At 39.9% G+C, this 20,397-nt stretch overlaps 1 protein-coding gene across 1 annotated transcript in view; it reads right to left on the reverse strand.

Annotated features, from left to right (window-relative positions):
- The window catches only part of LOC128856978 (adenylate cyclase type 9), a 57,382-nt gene that overhangs the window by 10,030 nt on the left and 26,955 nt on the right, over positions 1-20,397 (reverse strand). Inside the window, exon 2 of the mRNA XM_054092458.1 lies at positions 19,773-20,050. Within this exon, the coding sequence (XP_053948433.1) occupies positions 19,773-20,020 (248 nt within the window). The 5' untranslated portion in view covers positions 20,021-20,050. The remainder of the gene's footprint in view (positions 1-19,772; positions 20,051-20,397) is intronic.

The following is a 20,397-nucleotide window of genomic DNA, read 5'->3' on the forward strand; positions in this document are numbered from 1 at the left end:
AGTGCCTGAAAAGGTCATCAACCTTATAAAAGAATTATATACAGATGTCAATCGATTTGAGAACATCCTGAGCCGTGGAATTCAAGTGCAGACAGGAGTAAGATAGGGATACATGCTATCCCCGCTCCTGTTCAACCTGGTACTGGACCTAGTATTGCGTCAAGCATCAGTGGTTTACAGATATATATCCTTTAATCTGGGTGACTATCTTAAAGGTCTTGCCTATGCAGACGACATATGTCTAACGCGCAACGGTAAGCGAAAGTGGGCTTGAAAATCAACATTGCGGAGACAAAGCTGTTGTGCGTCAACACAGCGGGCTCGCAAACCTTTCAGATAAACGGCACTAAACTCGAAGTAGTAGTAGAGTTCCGCTAAGGGTAGCGCTGTGTTTGGCCTTTTGGACAAAGTGTGTACATCATCTCATATATCCAGGCGCACGAAATTGGGGATCTTCGAATCTAATGTAAAATCTGCTTTTCTGTATGGGTGTAAGACATGAAACACAACAATGCGAGATATACAAGCATTCCAGGTATTTATAAATCCCAGTCTTGGCAAAATTGTGCGTGTTTCTGGCCTGATACCATCACTAACACCGACCTCTGGGCATTAACGAAGCAGACATTCGTTCATCTTGAAATCCGAAGGCAAAAGTGGAAATGGATAGGTTTTACATTGCGAGAGCCCCATGGAGATATTACAAAAGCAGTCCTAGACTAAAACCCGCAAGGTAATCGCAGCTGTGGTAGACCTTCTAACACGTGGAGGAGATTAATGGAAGCGGAAGCCATTCAAGAGTAACCATTACATCCATTGAAAACAACTGTTTGGTGCAACCAATGGGCTGGAGGAATCATCGGCCTATTACAGCCCGTAAAACGGATGAAAGCGAGCATTGCTCCCAAAGCAGCCGGAATGTGTAACCAGATATGAGTTCTTGATTTTTCATCTTGCCAATGGTCGGCCATATGTTCCGCAACCCGTTGAAACTTACTTGGAATATAGTGGAAGGGAAACCTTAACCCACATATGGTATATTCTAAATTGTACTCTTTCTGACTGTTAATTGCTTCGATGAATGCAGAATGCCTTGTTCAGATTGTGGTCTACTTTACTTGAGAATTGGGTCGATCCGATATTGGCCTCAAAAGATGAGCGGCTCTATTCCGACGGAAATCATGCGCTCTATCAAAGATGAAGAAAAACTTTAGCTTCGGAAGGAAAATACTTTGAATAAAATATGGGTATTGCACTTTGTATATCGCACTTTCAATAGTATTTTGGTATTCACTATGTTTCGTGTTCTTCATTCTTCGAGAGCTTTACTCTATAGGCTTCCAAATAAGTTCACTTATCCTGAATAGCTGCCCTATCATTTTCCTCAGCAAAAGCCCCAGGAGAGCTTATTTAAATGTATGCGATTTTCTAAGTCCTGCCTTAGACCTTTCCCATGTATACTCATCTGCATCTTATTCCCCCAGATTGTAGGGATCTTTGACGCTTTTGTACATAACGCGCGCTTTTTGTTACCAACTATTCTTGAGGCTCAGTATAAACTGAGAAGCCTACGCATGTTGAAATTATCAGTTGTATGCAGGACGGTCGCGTAGACCAATGGGTTAGTGCGTGAATACCATTCAGAAGTATACAGGCGCGAAACCCATTGAGGGCATTAAACATCAAATGATAGACAAAGCTTTTCTAATAGCGGTCGCTCTCCTCATAAAAATTGTCTGCCGTTCGGAGTCCACTTACTGTAGGTCCCTCCACTTGTGGAGCAACATCAAGACGCCACTAATAGAACGACGAGCTCGGCCAAACACCTAACAAAAGCGTACGCGGTAATTATTTACTTTTTTTATAAATAATTTTTTTATAACACTTCAATTCCAGATATCGCTAATAAAGCGCATGCGAACTGACCGCTAACTATGAGAACTCCTATGACCTCTGCTTGTGGTTGCTAAATCCAAACTTCTTGGCCTTCATACTGCACTTACTTCAATTATAACCGACACACCATTTCCTAATGACGTTTATTATGTTACTTGGTCGCCCTCCATCGGGTAGATCATTTCCAATTTAACTAATTGCCACACCCCCAATTATCGCTAACAAAAATAGCATTACACTGGTAGTAAAGTATTTACATACATACATACTTATGCATGTATGTGTGCGTATGCGCGAATTAAGAGGATAATTAGATTTTTGGGTCATTGCAGCTCAGAAAACAGCAAATAAAAGTTGGGTGTGAGAATGCGGGCGTGCTAGGCGAGCGGCGAAGGACTAACCAACCAAATTATATATAAATTAGTTCAAATGGAGTTTCGTTGTCGTGCTGAGCTCACAATATTATTGCGTTGAAAGAGCGCAAATGGACAAGGGATTTATATAAAATAAATGTTATGGGCATTTGTTTATTTGCTTTCTTTGCGCTTTATTCTTTCGCTTTTTCAGCGCTCGTTATTTGTTCACATCGATGCTAAATGATTGTACAATATGTCATTGCCGTGACAGCTATGATTGGATCGCATAGCAGGTACCACATTTATAACCAAAACAAGCATATATTCGTACATATATATATATGTATGTGTGCATATGTGTATGTGAAAGAACGAACATGGCACGTGTGCAATGTGGGCTGATGGGGCTGTCGGCACACTGTCAGCTTTATCTCCTTAACCTTCTTTTGCCGGTGAATGATAAGTGAATTGTGATTATTTGTACAAATTAAGCAATTAAAAAAAACAAAAACAAACAAAAAAAAAATGAAAAAATTCAAAAATAAAGAGGCGATCGAAAATGATGTTTGACTTAAAGCGTTAATTTAGATTGAATTGCCACAATTCGTCTTTTAATTTACCTTGATCAAAACTTCCCTTTACATATTCGTAGACATAGACATTCAAGGCTTGCACTTCGACCTGATGGTCTTTTGTGAATTTCAGGCCTTACTATGCGAGATATTGCTCAAAATTAAGGGGTCGTGGTGGTCTACAACTCGAAATTTTTTTTACAATAAAAAAATCAAAAACGATATTTACATTTTTTAGGCTTTTGATTTAACTTCTTTTACACACAAAAATGAAAAAAAATTGAACTTTAATAATTATAAAAATGGCGCTGAAGTTTACTCTCTCGAAAAATTGGAGCTGGACGGTGTTCTCTATTTTGGCTCTTCTATTTATCTGAAACAGCCAAACCAAAAAAATTATTAATCAGTATGACTGTGGCTATATCCCGTACTAGAATAAAAAAAATTTAAAAAATACGAAATAATTGAAATAATAAAAATATTCTAGTAGGGGCAATAGCCATTGATGTTGTGAACAACATATTAAAATTTCAGACGATTCGGTTGAATAGTTTTTTTTTGTTTGAGAATAACAGGCCGAAAAAAGTCGTTTCGAGATAAAATGAGGAGTTTCAGGTGCAGGAGCGCGCGGACCACTCTCTACCTAGTTAATGGGTTGTAGAAGCCAAAATACTGGGAATTTCCGCATGAAAATTTCACAGTATATTCTTAAGAGACTATACTTTCGAAATATCGAAAAACAGTAAAATAGATTTTTTTAAATTTCTAGACCACCGGATCCCCTTAAAAAAAAACAGAGTTGTGGCTTTGTATTACTTCCATTTGCAAGAAAAGTACGGATGCACCAAGGAAAGTGGTAGAAAACCCAAACTTGGCGCTAGAGATACTCGGGAAATCAAACGTTTAGCTATAAATGAATCAAACAGCCCTGCTGGTATTAAACAAACTCTTAATTTAATAAATAATAAAGCTACTATCCGTCGCACAGTGCGGCCGATTCCCGAAAAGCTGGCCAAAACTCAAAAAATTAAGTAATTGCTTCAAAATTTCTTACTCGGGGGTTGTCGGGGTCGCTGATTACGAATTTGATCTTAAAATTTTGAAAATCCACCCCCTTCCACCCCTATTGGCCCCCCCCTCACGTGAAATAGCGTATATTCAAGAACATAATCAAGATGCATGTAAATTTATATGTTTTCGGGGTCGCAAGGTAGCAAGTGGTAGCAGCTGAATCTTGTTTTATTCAGTAACCATTACTTTTTTGAGTAACCTTTAATAGGTTTCAAAGCAGCATATGACGGCGTTGTATTACTATACAGTTTGAAAACTCAAATTTTATAAAAAAAATTGCAAAGAATGTATCTACGTATTGCTGCAGCAAAAATTTTGTGTCGAGGTATTGATATGTACTAAAGATTTCTCGTATTTAACTAACCTTCCGAAGATGATTCCACTTGGTTTTGTTCAATTTACTCCATTACAAAATCTTTCAAATGTGTAAAACTTTCACTATTCATCGACAGTAATACGATGCTTAAACGAAGGCCACGTTGCGACTGAAAATACAGAGGATACTTAGGATACAGGACGTTGCTATGAACGGTTTTCACTACTCAAGGCATTACTGTAGCCAACCCAAAGACAAAAAAACTCTACCTAGAAACTTTTTTTTCGACTTTTGGCCAGCTTTTTGGGAATCGGCCGCACTGTGCGTCGTGTGCAACAAATTTTGCAAGCCAATTCTAGTCTAGAACATGAAAAATGAGTGTCTAAACCTAAGTTAAGGGGTTAGGGTAGTCAGAATTCTCAAAAAAAAAATGGATTTTTTGTCTTGCACTTTCTTAAAGTATAATATCTTAAAAATATAATGTGGAAATTTGAATTGAGTCCGACAAATACTTTTCGAGTTATTCAAAAATTAACAAGGGGCACTCGGGCGCTCCGGAGCAGATAGCAAAAACTTAAATGCGTTTTTCTCAAAACTATGTTTTTTGAACTGGTGATCACTGTAACTGAAAAACTGCGTGGTAGATTTATAAAAATAAAATAAAATTTATACAGGTTTGAAAAACATAAAACACCCGTACCTGAGCGAAGAATTTTTTCTTTTGAAAAATGTCGATTTTTTTAAACAGTTTTTTAAACAGAAGGGTTTTTCTCGAAAATATTGTTAATTTTGAAAAAAAGCTTTGATCAGGCACAAGATTATCTATAAACTAATTTCTCTTGTCCGATTGATTTTAAAAGAATCTCCGGATTGGCATTTGCAGAAAAGTACCAGTTTTGGGAAAATGAATGGGAAAGAATAATTTTTTCCTAGGAAAAAAAGTCAATCTGGACGGATCGGAACCACGAAATGTATTGGCATGATAAACGGAAGAAAAGAGATGAGAGAATGGCTTGTAATTTTGGAGGGAGTTCTGTCATGGTTTGGTGCTGTTATTTATGAAAACAAAAATATTTATATATTTTAAATAAATAAATATAAATTTTAAATTTAGAAATAACTTAATTAAATAACATACGACATAGACTCTAAGCTCATTTTCTGGTAAACTAAACACAATTTCAATTTTATTACAACATTTAAATACCCAGAGAGTTAACAAATATCTGGAGAATATGGCGGGTGGGGTAGGATTTCCCATTTCGGTGTTTCCAGGTAGGTTTTCACGGGTTTGACAACGTGAGGCCGAGCGTTGTCATGCTGTAGAATCGCTTTTTCATGCCTTCTCGCATATTGCGGCCGCTTCTCGCGCAGTGCTCGACTCAATCGCATCAATTGAAGTCGATACCGATCCCCAGTGATGGTTTCGCTTGGTTTTAACAGTTCATAACAAATAACATCAACCGGGTCCCACCAAAAACATAGCATAACCTTCGCAGCGTGAATATTCGGCCGAGGCGATGACGTAGAAGCATGATCGGGCAGTCCCCATGACTTTCTTTTCTTTGGATTGCTTTAATGAATCCATTTTTCATCACCCGTCGTGATGTGATGAAGAAAACCCTTCCTTTTTTGCTGCTGGAGCTACTTAGTTGCGCACCGATACTTTTTTAACAGTCTATGAAGATCTAAATCTTGTCGATACCAAATTTTCCATCACTTCTATTCAAGAACACTTTTCAAATTTTAGAAACTACTTTTGAATATTGAACATAAAAATTGGAAATTAGTCCTCCAAATCAAGGCAGCATATTTCGACTTAAATACCTATTACATATATAATTAGCACTTACACTCTTTTTGGGCAAATGGTTTCTTATGACAAGCTTTTTCGAAAAGTACTAAGAGCTTTACTACTGCCATAGAAAAAACTTTTTCACTCACTTTAGCGTTTCATGCACGAAGATTTTAACCTACACACTTCTGAATGGCACTCACGCATCAACTCATTCGGCTAAGGCTGCCGCCTTCACTTCAGCTTCAACTTCATCATCATCTTTTGGCTCTACAGCTCTTTGTGAGCTTTCGCCTGCTGCAGAGGCTTTATAATCGCTTCACCACTCCATTAATACCCCTCAGCTTCAACTTATAAAGAACAAATGTTCCAGAATGCAGTTTCAAAGTATAAAGATTCGAACATTTTAATCTATTTCATCACGCAAGATCTAAAACTGATTATGATTTACTTATTACACAGAACTTTCATTAAAGAAACCATAGAAGATTCTTAAGCAACTTAATGAAAATTGCATATGAAATTTTGCAGCATCTTTGCCATTGCCCAGACCAAGACATACGTCCGATTACCATCTTTCAATAAGTTTCGAAAAAAGTAACCATAACCAGTGCTTTCAAAATTTCAGAGATACTATTGCATCTTTTGAAGGATTTGTAAGCCTCTAAAAATATTTATTTACCCATAAATCGAACAAAGTCTTCAAAAATGATACACTGTTCAAGCAAAGCAGGTCATCAACATCTAACTTTTTTAACATTTTCCTTAAATGCCTGTCAGCTTTGCTTTTGATTAGTGGGAATAGTCGAAATTGACTAGTGCCCACCAATTAAGAACTTTAGCTTGAACTAACGAAGCAACGACACGCAATATTTCACAAGTGATTCCGCCATATATTACAGAAAAATATACAACTATAATACAAGTATCCGTATATACATTTGAACACACATACATATTAACCTGTGCTCTTATGGCGCATGCTCAGGTGGGCAATAAATATTAAACGTTTCCCTTGTAAGTAGACAACAAAATGATATGGGAAAAGTTAGTAAAGCGGGTATCATTAATAAGCACGCACACTAATGCATATGGGAGTGTGAAGGATGACATTTAATTGGCGTTTAAGTTGTAACTTTAACTAGGTTAGACATAAGTTCGGAAGGCTGGGCTGGAGAATGAAGCTGACACAAATCAATTGCGTTGAAGTAAGAAAGAAACGCAAAGGAATGAGATACTTTTCCTTTACACTGAAAGATAATTTAAACTGCATGAGAAAAATTTAAGCGCAGAAAAAATAATGCATAGCGGCCATTCAGTGAACAGGCAGGTGGCTGGCTCACTACGTACTTATCCCAACGACTATGTTGCGTATACGCAGTGTCGTACATCAGCGTACATGCTCCGGTTTTTTGCTCATTAGCAGCTACCAATTTGTTTTAATATTATGATTGGAGTTGCTTACTTATATGAACTCACACGTAAAGGATAACGCACTCACTGTGCCTGCTTTATTATTCTATTTTGCTTTGGACACTTACTGCCCTAGCGTAAATTGCCCTAAATATGCGATGACTGCCGGAAAGGTCAGTCATCTTCATTATAGCTTTACAAATGCGAATAACTTTTTAGCTTAAGCACAACGAAAGCACATATACACATACACATATTATCACACATGCAAGCACATACATTTACACAATGGGCCAGTTGTGTTGCCAGCATAGTCAGGGATATAAGAGTTTGTGCTTGGGGGCGTTCTGTTCATTTCACCTCTGCATTGTACTCGTATTTCATACATATTTTAAATGTAGTTAATGCTGTTGAACCTCATGGAAATAAAGACTCAAAGGGCAAGCCCTATTCTTGACACATACACATGTGCTTAGTAGAATTTTTTGTACAATTTGAAAGAAACAAATTTAACTGCAATCAATCTTTGGCGCTAACTAGTAAAGTACGTAATACAGTACATAAATTCTAGTGGAGCCGAAATTTATATACCACGTGCGTGTTTCAAGTGAAATGCGTACATATGTTAGTCATAGGCATAGTTTAAGAGGTTGGTTGGTTGGTTAGAGTGGTGATTCAGCTAGAATCCCACTAGCGCTTCCGCACCATTTTGTTGCCACATCCTCGTTACCAACTTGTTTGCCAGTTATTTACAGCATGACTATATCCAATCTGTGCGGTTTAGGAATCTTATTAACTGTTGACGTCTATGCCAGACAGTTGCTCGAGACTCTCGAACAGCGGTTTGCCCAGGGTTAACATTCTGTCCTTCCATAGGGCATGGCATTCACAGAGGAAATGGAAGATTGTTTTTTTTTCTGCAGTTGCTTACAACTATGACAGTATGTATTGTGAGGGATGCCCATTTTGGCGGCTTGTTCTCCGATAGACGTTTACAGGCATATAAAGCAATTTCTACTTTACTTATCCGTTCTTCGATGTTTAATTTCCAGCTAAGTTTGGAGTCCAGAATTACCCCTAAGTACTTTGCACTGGGTGAAAGTGAAAGAGTTTGTCCATTGATATTTGGTACCGTAAAAGTTGGTACCTTGTATCTGGTGGTAAAAAGCATAAGTTCTGTTTTACGCGGGTTTAAACTTAGACCACATCCTGTGGCCCAAGAGTTAAGCTCGCCCAACGCCCTTTGGATGATCCCACTGACCATGTTGGGACACAGTCCTGACACCATTAGCGATACATTATCAGCGGACGCCACCACTTTTACCCCACCTCTATTGAGTTTTATTAAGATTTTGCTGATCACACATAGCCAAAGAAGTGGAGATAATACTCCCCCTGTGGAGTGCCCCTGTGGACCTTCTTGGTTATGTTGATATTACCCATATTAGCTTTGATGATCCTGGCATCCTAGCATAGAGATGACTCAGTTACTAATGCAACTGTCCACCTCTAGGTCTATCAACGCCCGTTGGATGGCATTTGTACTAACATTGTTAAAGGCGCTCTCTATATCCAAAAATGCCGCCATGATATAATGTTTGCTCTCTAGAGAGCCCTCTATTGTTCGGATTACCTCGTGAAGCGCTGTCTCCGTGGATTTGCCTTTAAAGTATGCGTGTTGTGCAGTTGATATACCAGAACCCTCCAAAGAGCTTTTGAGGTGTATATCCAAAAGTCTTTCAAAAGTTTTTAACAGGAATTTAACAGGATTTATTGGCCTGAAGTCCTTCGCTGATTCATGTCCCCTCCTACCTACTTTTGGTATGAAGACGACCTTGACTAGTTTGCAACTATCTCGAATATGGCCTAAGTTTAAACACGTTTTAAAAATTTCCTCTAGCCATGGTAGGGATTGGGGTACAATTTTCCCAAAATCACTTTCCCAAAAAAATTTTTTCCCAAATTTTTTTTTCCCAAAAAATAATTTTCCCAATGCCATTTTTCCCAAACTAAAAATTTCCCAATAAATTTTCCCATAAAATATTTTTCCCAAAATATCGTTCGTCTGTAAAATATCGCATATACATTTGCAATGAATGGGCGAGTACATTTTTTATTATTTGAAAAGAAATGATTTTTTGCATTCAATTAATTCCGCCATAATTAGAAATTTTGACTTTAGGCAGCAAATTTTGGCTCATGAAATTTTGACACGAAAAGAATGACGTGAAAAAACTTGTTTATATGAGTGAAGTTGGATACATTCGTTACCTTGTCTTTTTATCCGAATTGAAAAATGTATATTGAAAAACTTTTTCGAATCTTTTTCGATTACTTAAGTATAAGATTTTTGATTATTATATACACTCATATTGTCGGAATCGTCGAAAAATGTGAAATAGTAGAATAATAAAAATTAATTTCAGTAGTATTTGTTCGGGAAAGCTATCTATTGGAAAAAAGTTATTTTGGGAAAACATGCATTCGGGAAAAAACAATAAAGCGGGAAAAAATATTTTTGGGAAAAAAAATATTGGGAAAATTATTTTTTGGGAAAAAAAAATTTGGGAAAAATTTTTTTGGGAAAGTGATTTTGGGAAAAATGACCCCCCACCATGGTAGGATACAGACCAAGGTTTCCTATAACATCGTTGGAATAAAATCATCTGGCCCCGGAGATTTAAAAGGTGAAAAAGATTTCATTGCCCATGCAACTTTCTCCTTGGTAATTATTTCATTCGCAAGGTGCTGTGGATTATATTGACTCCGCCTAATATTTCCCCTCCCACTTTCGTGAGCACTGCATCCCGGAAAATGCGTGTTTAGCAGAAGTTCGAGCGATTCTTCTGCCGTAGCAGTCCAAGTACCATCAGGCTTCTTGACCCAAGAAGCAATTGAATGGTCTTTGGAAAAAACACGGCTGAGCCCGGCAGAATCCCTGGTGTATTCGATTGACGAACAAAATTCCCTCCAGCTCTCTTTTTTGGCGGCGTTTAAGGGATTACACGAGTTTGAAAATTTATATAAATATGTTTTTTTCACTACAATGACAGTTTTGGTGTCTTCGGCAACTAATACAAAAATTTGTTGACAAATATTTGCGTAGAACATTTTGGTCCTCAAATATGCCACTTACGGTCAAATTGAACTGTAAAAAGAGAAGCTAGGGAATTAAAATGCTCTACAAAGAAATGCTCGTGAAGTTCTACTATTTAGCATTGAAAATACTATTATAATTTTATTAAAAATTGTCTTATGACACAGAATATGCTGAAATTTGGAAATTTTGATTCAGTGTAAAGAAGTTTATGCTCACCGATCCAGCTGATCAGAGATTATGTATTCGGGAGTGTACAAGAATTTACCTATCTGGGTATCAAAATATCAGTCAATACGGATACGTCATTGACAATAAATGATAGAATTTTAGCAACAAATAAGACTTACTTTTCTAATTTGAAGCTGTTTAATTATATATTATTACCTTGTGCCCAAAACTTAAGGATATAAAAAAAAACTTGATCCGTCCCGTGCTTACCTATGGGTGCACATATTGCCGCTAAAAACTACTGGCAGTAATCAGCTAATGGTATTTGAAAGAAAAAGGTTGCAAAAAATATATGAACCTGTGAGGCTACAAAACGGTACCTATCGAATTAGATATAATCATGAGCTAGAACTATTAGCAGAAATCCAAACTATGATAAGATTTATGAAATCTCAGAGGATAAGATGGCTCGGACACGTGTTTAGAATTCCCCAACTCGAAAGACAGTTGAATTACACCCTGTTGGAGGCCGAAGAAGAGGTGCAACATATGTTGGATATTATATTAAAACTATAAATGCCATGAAATTATATACCAGATTATAATACAAAAATTATTCCAACAATTTCCTGTTTTGTTTTATCGTTTTAAGTTCTCACGCTCTTTAAAAAAGGACAATACTTTTTGTTACGCAAATTGTATAGAAGAGGGGGAAAATACGAAAAAATATAATTTTGATTCCTTGTCTTTTCAGCGAATTATGCAATATTTTTTATAAATTTTGTGAAATGCATAAAAGTTGAACTTTCCTTGAAAATGCTTTCACACCCTAATGAAAAGCCCACACCGTTACAACAGCTAAGAATTCGGAATATTAGCGAGTTCATAAAGTCTACTTGTATTTAGCGCACTTTAATACATAAAAATCACTTTAATACACTGCTACCCTGCAGGAACATCCACCAGCATCATCAGCATACAAGCAACTTCTGGGTATCACAACTCGAAAGGCAGTTGAATTACGCCCTGTTGGAGGTCGAAGAAGAGGACGCCCCAGAAAGAGATGGCTCGCAGACGTTGAAGATGACCTTGCAAAGCTAAGCTGAACGTGCGGCGGTGGAAGGAAGTAGCCTTAGATAGAGACGGGTGGCGAAGGGTTGCGAATGAAGCAATGGTTCACCAAGGACAGTGACGCTAAGAAGAAGAAGAACTTCTGAGTGTCACATGTCATCATATTGCATCCTCATAAATTCCATCAGAATTCAGCATTATTTTATCTACAATTCGGAATCAGTACTCGACGTAAATTCAATGATAATATTAATTGGACGATTCGTTTTCAATGGTCTGAGCCAATGCGAAATTTAACGATTTCTGTCAATATATTTTTATAATTTTGTGTTGTGTTTTTATAATTACTTTATATTTATTAGACCCAACTGGTATCCTCCTCAAACTCAATCGAATAGCGGGGCACTTTCTGCATGACATATGAATTTATTTTGTTTTGGCGCTGGGCCAAGGAAGGAAGGCGGGAGCTGAAAATTTCCAGCTACGGAAATATCATAAACTGAATAAAAAATCAGACATATCCAATCAGCAATCGTTTACTGGGAGTGGAATATCCTTTTCTTGATAATAAAAGGAGAGTCTGACTGTTCGAAAACGCTGGAATGAGAGTTAAAATTTTGGCATAAAGATTGAAATGGTTTATTATATTGGCAAAGAGTTTCATATTTTTTTAAAAAAAGAAGCCTAAAGTGCCTTGATACTCAAGAGGGAATATTTAGTTTAACTTCCACCAGAGCAAGTGGACTAAGAATTAGCGCTATGAGTAGTTTAATCAAAAATATTATTCCTAGCATTTTTTTACGACTATCAAGAGTGGGGAGATTGATGGGCTTAAGACGGCTATTGTGAGGAAGCAGAGCACAACATACAGCGAGTGCTATCGAAGAACTTTTAAAGTAAAAAGTAAAAACTTTCTTAATGGATTCCAGCTTGAAATTTGAAAAAGGCGAAGCAAGAAGCACCGAAGGATTGGCAACTCCTAAAACACTCAGGCTAAAAGTGTCAAAGCCCTGGTAAGTCAAATGGTGGATAGTCAAGGAGAGAAAGAGATAGGATAGAATAGAGGTAAGGATAGCTAGTCCTGCGCGAATTTTCCAGATTCTTTGGCGAATCTGGAAATATCCTTCAATTTGAGAGAACTCATAACAGTCATTCTCATGACATCGGTATCCAAAATTCATCGCCTTGCTCTATCAAAGGCGAACACTCACAGAGAAAATGCTTAGTGCTATCCGGCTTCTCTTAGCAAGACAGGTAAATGGGGTCCACAATGATTCTAATGGTGGTCATATGCTGACCCCATGGGTTGTGTCTTGTAATAATACAGACCATCAACCGAATGTATTTTCTTCCAAGTTGTAGAAGAAAGTTCGACAGTTTTCCGTTCGCGTTTTTCACAAAACACTTTGCAGCTCTGCAACGTTCTAGACCGGATCATCGCGCTTTATGTAAATTGCATACATAATCACTGATCCAACTCATGATTCCTGTAGAACTGATAATAATCGAAGGCTCTGGTCCCTGCGGGGTAACCGCCGATCCACTGTTGGCCAATTCATCTGCGATTTCATGTCCTTGAACACCGCGGTGCCCTGGAACCCATGTAAGTATAAGTATAAGAGTATAGGTTTATTCCGCCTTAAAACATAATTATGCCTCTTCTTACATTCTTGAACAATCTTTGAGGTTTGTTTTGCGTTCCCCAGGACCTTCAGGGCAGAAAGACTTTCAATAAAGACTACTTAGCGCATTCTTAATTCGCTTTTTTGCTCTGGTCTCAATAGCTGATTAGGAATAATATTGACGCACTATTCACAAGTTGCTAAGAACTCCCACTTGGGCGACCCGAAAAATTTACTTGCAATATGAGTAGCGAAATTTTTCAAAGTCGTAATAGTTTGGAATCGAAAATTCGTTCAGGATTTCTTTTTTCTTGCAGGGTACTAATTTAGTGCTCCGTTGTAGGTATGGGTGTACGTTGAAGCATTAAAATCACGTATACGCCCCGGCATACTTGTGCACTTAACGTGATAAATGGTGTAATTAATGTTGTGCCATGAAACGTAGGCAGGAAGGCACGCTTATTGATTTCCTTTCAACATGTTTAAAACACTTCCTGGCGTTGAAGGCTTTAGATTAATTTGTTAAGCAACTGAAAAAGGTAGGAACAAGTGCCGCCTGCGATTAAAATGGCTTAAAAATATAGTTTGTGGTGCATGTAATCTTGAAAGTTTTGCGCTAAGCTGGTATTTCTAGTGCTGTGGCGGATGGTAGTAGTTGTGTCGGCTTGTATGTCTATAATTTATATGAATAAATAAATGCAATTTGGTACACGCAATGCGCCGCACCCCACATAGATACGACATAAATATTCTGAGGTCGCTTGACAATCACGCCCATTTTGTATATTTTAGAACTAAATATCCGCCCGTCCGTCTGATTTTACAAATTATAACTCTCATAGACTATGAGTTTTTTTGATTCTAAAAATCAACAGCCAGCACAAATTAAATTTTGCTTAAACCTGCGTGGGTATATGAAGTTCTGGCCGGACACAATTTATCCATTTATCCCTTTCTGATTAGATTTTGTTTATGTTTTTCTTCTGTTTTTGTAATTTGGCCACAGTTTCCAAGTATTTGTATATCTAAGCCACCTATTTTTAATCGTGAAACTATAATTGATGCTAAACCAATAACCGCTGTTGTGGCTGCCGCTGTTATGTTCATGGCGCGCCACTCATTTACTGTTGTCACAGCGCCTTTATATGCTACTGCTCTGTAAAGCTTGACAATGAGTTTAATTTGCTGAGTTAATGAGCGTGAATTTCGAAACTAACGTGTTTACGGTTCTATTCCCATTGAAAGCGAAAGCCATTCGGCGCTCCCAGCTGCTGCTACTAAAAGCAAATAATTACAACACATAATTTAGTATATTTATGGAGTTGTAGTTGGTCTGCTGGAGGATGGTTCCATGTGTAGAAGTCCACGCAAGTGGGGAAAGTTACTGATCGCCATTCACTTGGGAGTGGCCAGGACGATTCTTCTACATATGGTTCAAGCAGCTCACAACGTCCGGGATTAGCCCACGTATCCTCTGGTTAGCTTCCGAACACCCGTTCGGGAGTGAGCTAAAGTGAGAAGGCGAAGCATCCCAGCATAGCTGGTTGTGCGCTGGGTTTGGGACCCGCCACTTAAAAAGCCCCCCCAATGAAAACAGCAACAAAGCCTCGGATGAGAACTTCCAACACTGATGACGACCCCTGCAAACGAAATAAGGAATACGATTTGAGGGCATGCACCTGGAATGTCCGGTCCCTTAATGGGGAAGGTGCCTCTGCCCGGCTGGTTGATGTCCTCGTGAGAGTAAAGGCTGACATCACTGCCATCCAAGAGATGCGATGGACGGGGCAAGGTAAGAAAAACCTAGGACCTTGCGACGTCTACTACAGCTGCCATGTAAAGGAGCGCAAATTCGGTGTCGGATTTGTTGTGGGAGAGAGACTTCGTCGCCAAGTACTGTCGTTCACTCCGGTGGACGAGCGTCTCGCAATAATCCGCATCAAAGCGCGATTTTTCAACATCTCGCTAATTTGCGCCCACGCCCCGACGGAAGAGAAGGACGATGGGACCAAGGATTCTTTCTATGAGCGCTTGGAACGTTCCTATGAGCGCTGCCCCCGCCACGACATAAAAATCGTGCTTGGCGACTTCAACGCCAGGGTGGGCAAGGAGGGAATTTTTGGTCCCACAGTCGGAAAATTCAGCCTGCACAACGAAACATCCGGCAACGGACAGAGGCTGATCGACTTCGCCGGGGCCCGAAACATGGTAGTCTGCAGCACCAGATTCCAGCATAAAAAGATACACCAAGCTACCTGGCTGTCCCCTGATCGAAAAACGCGAAACCAGATCGATCATGTTGTGATAGATGGAAGACACGCTTCTAGTGTATTAGATGTACGCACGATCCGAGGACCCAACATCGACTCGGATCATTACCTTGTTGCAGCCAAATTGCGCACACGCCTCTGTGCAGCAAAAAACGTACATCTACCTACGCAAAGAATGTTCGACATCGAAAAGCTGCAATCACAACAGACAGCCAGAAGATTCGCCACTCGACTCTCACTCCTGCTCTCGGAGAGCACTGCCCAACACACCGGCATGCGCGAGCAATGGAGCAACATTTCTCGTTCCCTACGTACCGCCGCCGAAGAAGAAATCGGATTCCGGCGAGCCCGAAAAAACAATTGGTACGACGAGGAATGTCATGCTGCCGCCGAAAGAAAAGATGCCGCCTATAGAGCCACGCTGCGATCGGGCGCAACGCGAGCCATGTGGGATCGCTACAGAGAGCTGAAAAAGGAAGAGAGACGTATTATCCGACAAAAGAAACGAGAGGCCGAAATACGTGAGTGCGAGGAGCTTGAGATGCTGGCCAACAGGAACAACGCCCGAAAATTCTACCAGAAAGTTCGGCGGCTTACAGAAGGTTTTAAGACCGGGGCGTTTTCCTGTAAGAACAAAGACGGTGATCTGGTGACTGACGTACAGAGCAATCTTAAATTATGGAGGGAACACTTCTCGAACCTGTTAAACAGTGACAGCTGCGCATGTCATAGAGAAAGTGAAGATCCCGATACCCCAATCGTTGACGACGGAATTATCGTTCCGTTACCCGACCATGACGAGGTGAGAATAGCAATATCACGGCTAAAGAACAACAAAGCCGCGGGCGCCGACGGACTGCCGGCTGAGCTATTCAAATATGGCGGCGAGGAGCTGGTAAGGTGCATGCATCAGCTCCTATGCAAAATATGGTCGGATGAAAGCATGCCTGCCGATTGGAATTTAAGTGTGCTCTGCCCAATCCATAAGAAGGGCGATCCTGCAATTTGTGCCAATTACCGCGGGATTAGTCTTCTAAATATCGCCTATAAGGTTCTAGCGAGCGCATTGTGTGAAAGGCTGAAGCCCACCGTCAACCAACTGATTGGACCTTATCAGTGTGGCTTCAGACCTGGAAAGTCTACCATCGACCAAATATTCACAATACGCCAAATCTTGGAAAAGACCCATGAAAGGAGAATCGACACACACCATCTTTTCGTCGACTTCAAAGCTGCATTCGACAGTACGGAAAGGAGTTACCTGTATGCCGCTATGTCTGAATTTGGTATCCCCGCAAAACTAATACGGCTATGTAAGATGACGTTGCTCAACACCAGCAGCGCCGTCAGAATTGGGAAGGACCTCTCCGAGCCGTTTGATACCAAACGAGGTTTCAGACAGGGTGACTCGCTGTCGTGTGACTTCTTTAACCTGATGTTGGAGAGCATCGTACGAGCCGCAGAACTTAATCGCTCAGGCACAATATTTTATAAGAGCGTACAATTGTTGGCGTATGCCGATGATATTGATATCATCGGCCTTAACAACCGCGCTGTTAGTTCTGCCTTCTCCAAACTGGATAAAGAGGCAAAGCGAATGGGTTTGGTGGTGAACGAGGACAAAACGAAGTACCTCCTGTCTTCAAACAAACAGTCGGCGCACTCGCGTATCGGCACTCACGTCACTGTAGACAGTTATAATTTCGAGGTTGTAAAAGACTTCGTTTATTTAGGAACCAGCATTAACACCGATAACAATGTCAGCCTTGAAATCCAACGTAGAATCTCTCTTGCCAACAAGTGCTACTTTGGACTAAGTAGGCAACTGAGCAGTAAAGTCCTCTCTCGACGAACAAAACTAACACTCTACAAGACTCTCATCATGCCCGTCCTAACGTATGGCGCAGAAGCGTGGACGATGACAACATCCGATGAAGCGACGCTTGGAGTGTTCGAGAGAAAGATTCTGCGTAAGATTTTTGGACCTTTGCACGTTGGCAACAGCGAATATCGCAGACGATGGAACGATGAGCTGTATGAGCTTTACGGCGACATAGACATAGCGCAGCGAATAAAGATCCAGCGGCTTCGTTGGCTGGGTCATGTCGTCCGAATGGATACAAACGCTCCGGCTTTGAAAGTATTCGATGCGGTACCAGCTGGTGGTAGCAGAGGAAGAGGAAGGCCTCCTCTGCGTTGGAAAGATCAGGTGGAGAAGGACTTGGCTTCACTTGGTGTGTCCAACTGGCGCCGGTTAGCACGAGAAAGAAACGACTGGCGCGCTTTGTTAAGCTCGGCCAAAATCGCGTAAGCGGTTATCGCGCCAATTAAGAAGAGAGAAGTTGGTCTGCTAATATTGCATGCAGATGGCTGTGTGATAGTAGTAGAGCTCATGTATGTTTTTAGGATAAATAGTAACTAAATAAATATACTCTGAAATGTAAAATTTTACTAATGAGAACAAATATTATTTTTGGGTAGGCATAAAAAAAAAGAAAGTAATTTCTAATTTTTATTAACACGCTCGTGGATGCTATACACAACAGTCAAATTCTAAAGCCACTCATCAACTATCTACATATGTTTTATATTCATAAGCTTTGTGGGGTGCGGCGCACCCCCTGAGATTGTGTGGCTATACAGATATGCATACAAGAATTGCTCGTTTAAAATTATAAAATATTTACAAAAAAAAAAAAATTATGACGTGTACATGAAAATCGCCGCTACACGTGTATTTTTTTTATCCCCTTTCCGAAAAAGTATATTTGGTTCATAGGACAGAATATACTATTACAGATACTTTAGTAATAAGTATCACTATGCAATGGGGGAAATGGCAACTGTTTTCCAAACCGAAGTTTATGCCATCCTGAAAGTAGGATGAAAGGGATGATCGAGAGGAGACTGAGCGGGATACAGATTGGAGTTTTTAGTGACAGTCAGGTTGCACTGCGGACCTTGGAGAACGCGAAGCAAGCTTCAAAGACTGTTCAGGAATGTAATAAGAAGCTCAATTCTGTCGCAAGTCAGAACAGGCTTGTACTTACCTATATGAGTTCCGGGACACTCCGGTGTTCAAGGAAACGAAATCGCCGACAAATTGGTCAACCGTGGATCAGCGGTGCCCCCACAGGGGCCAGAGCCAATAATCGGAATCAGTTCTGCAGGAATCATGAATTGGATCAGCGATTATGTAGGCAATCTGCATAAAGAACGATGGTCCGGTCTAGAACGCTGCAGAACTGCAAAATGTTTTGTGACAAGTCCGAACAGAAAACTAACAAATTTTCTACTAAAACTTAGAAGGGAAGACATTCGGTTGATGGTCGGTATCATTACAGGACACAACCCATGGGGGTCAGCATATGACCACCATTAGAATCATTGAGGACCCAATGTGCCTGTCGTGCTTGGAGGAGGCGGATTGCACTGATCACTTTCTCTGTGAGTGTCCTGCCTTTGCTAGAGCACGGCTACGAATTTTTGGTTCCGGTGTCGTGAGAATGAGTAATATTCGTTCTCTAAAACTGGAGGATATTTACAGATTAGCCAAAGAATCTGGAAAGTTCTCACAGGACTAACTATCTCTATCTCTGTCTCTATTCTTTCCTATCTCTTTCTCTGATACTTTTCTCCTTCCCTCCTTGACTACCAGAGCTTTAAATACTGGTGCTCCATTTCAAATTTCAAAACAGATAATCAACAAAAACCGCCTGCCCACTTTTTCAACTCTATAACATTTTACTGTTGGGGAATTTGTCTTGTTAGCTGCTTTCTCTTTAATGTTGGTATTGTTAGTTACTGAAATTTGAGGTTGAAAATGAAAAGAAAATAGAAAAAAAACACACACATCCGAAATTGCCCATTCTATGTTGGTTTAAGTTTCTTTACAAAGGCAAATAAATATGTAAATACACATGAAACCACTCACAAAACCAATTTACCCAATGCATTCACACACGCATTCAAAATTTTACTTGTTGAAGCAATCGCTTTCATGTTGACACTCACTCAACCACTCATTCACCTATACACACTCACACACTCTCATACTCAACAATTCTGTAAGCCAACAATCACTATGCCAAATTATTCCGGCAGCAAGTTTTGCTCACTCACCTGTATCTCATGCGTACGTGCGGAAACACGCTGGTCTGAAATTGTCCCTCCAGCACAGCTGAATCGAATTTCGGATCCAGCCATGATTTGGATGCAGCGCGTTCGAACGCCACCGGCAACATGACGCTGCAGCAGGAATGCCGACGCCCTGTTTGACTTAGGTAGGTTTGTATGTGTGGCGCTAACGCGATTTGTATATCGTCGGTGGAATTGCTGCGACTGTCGTTGACTAGAACGCCGGGAGGCATGGCGGTGAAACTGACCGATTGACGACGTGACTGCAAAGAGACGGAAATGGAGAGAGAGAGTTAGAAAGTGAACAAATTTCCTAAATGCTGGTTTACAAAACAATAAAATGGAAAATAATACAGGTATTTACAAGTGCACTTCAGTTGAAAAGCATCAAATTGAAAGCGCCACTAAAAGGAATCGAACAAAAAGTAGTTAAAATTCAAATTGTGCCATTGTGGCACTGCTGTGGCAGTAGGACAGTAGCGGCGGAATTGTAGTCCTAAATTACGAAACATTGTTTAGCGACATTCATTTACGGTTCTAACTTTGCTACGAAACTTTAATTAAACTTAATTGTGCAGCGTAGTGGAATTGCGATTGCTTTGAATTTGCT

This window comes from Anastrepha ludens, chromosome 3 (genome assembly GCF_028408465.1).
Source record: "Anastrepha ludens isolate Willacy chromosome 3, idAnaLude1.1, whole genome shotgun sequence".
NCBI classification, from domain to species: Eukaryota; Metazoa; Arthropoda; class Insecta; order Diptera; family Tephritidae; genus Anastrepha; species Anastrepha ludens.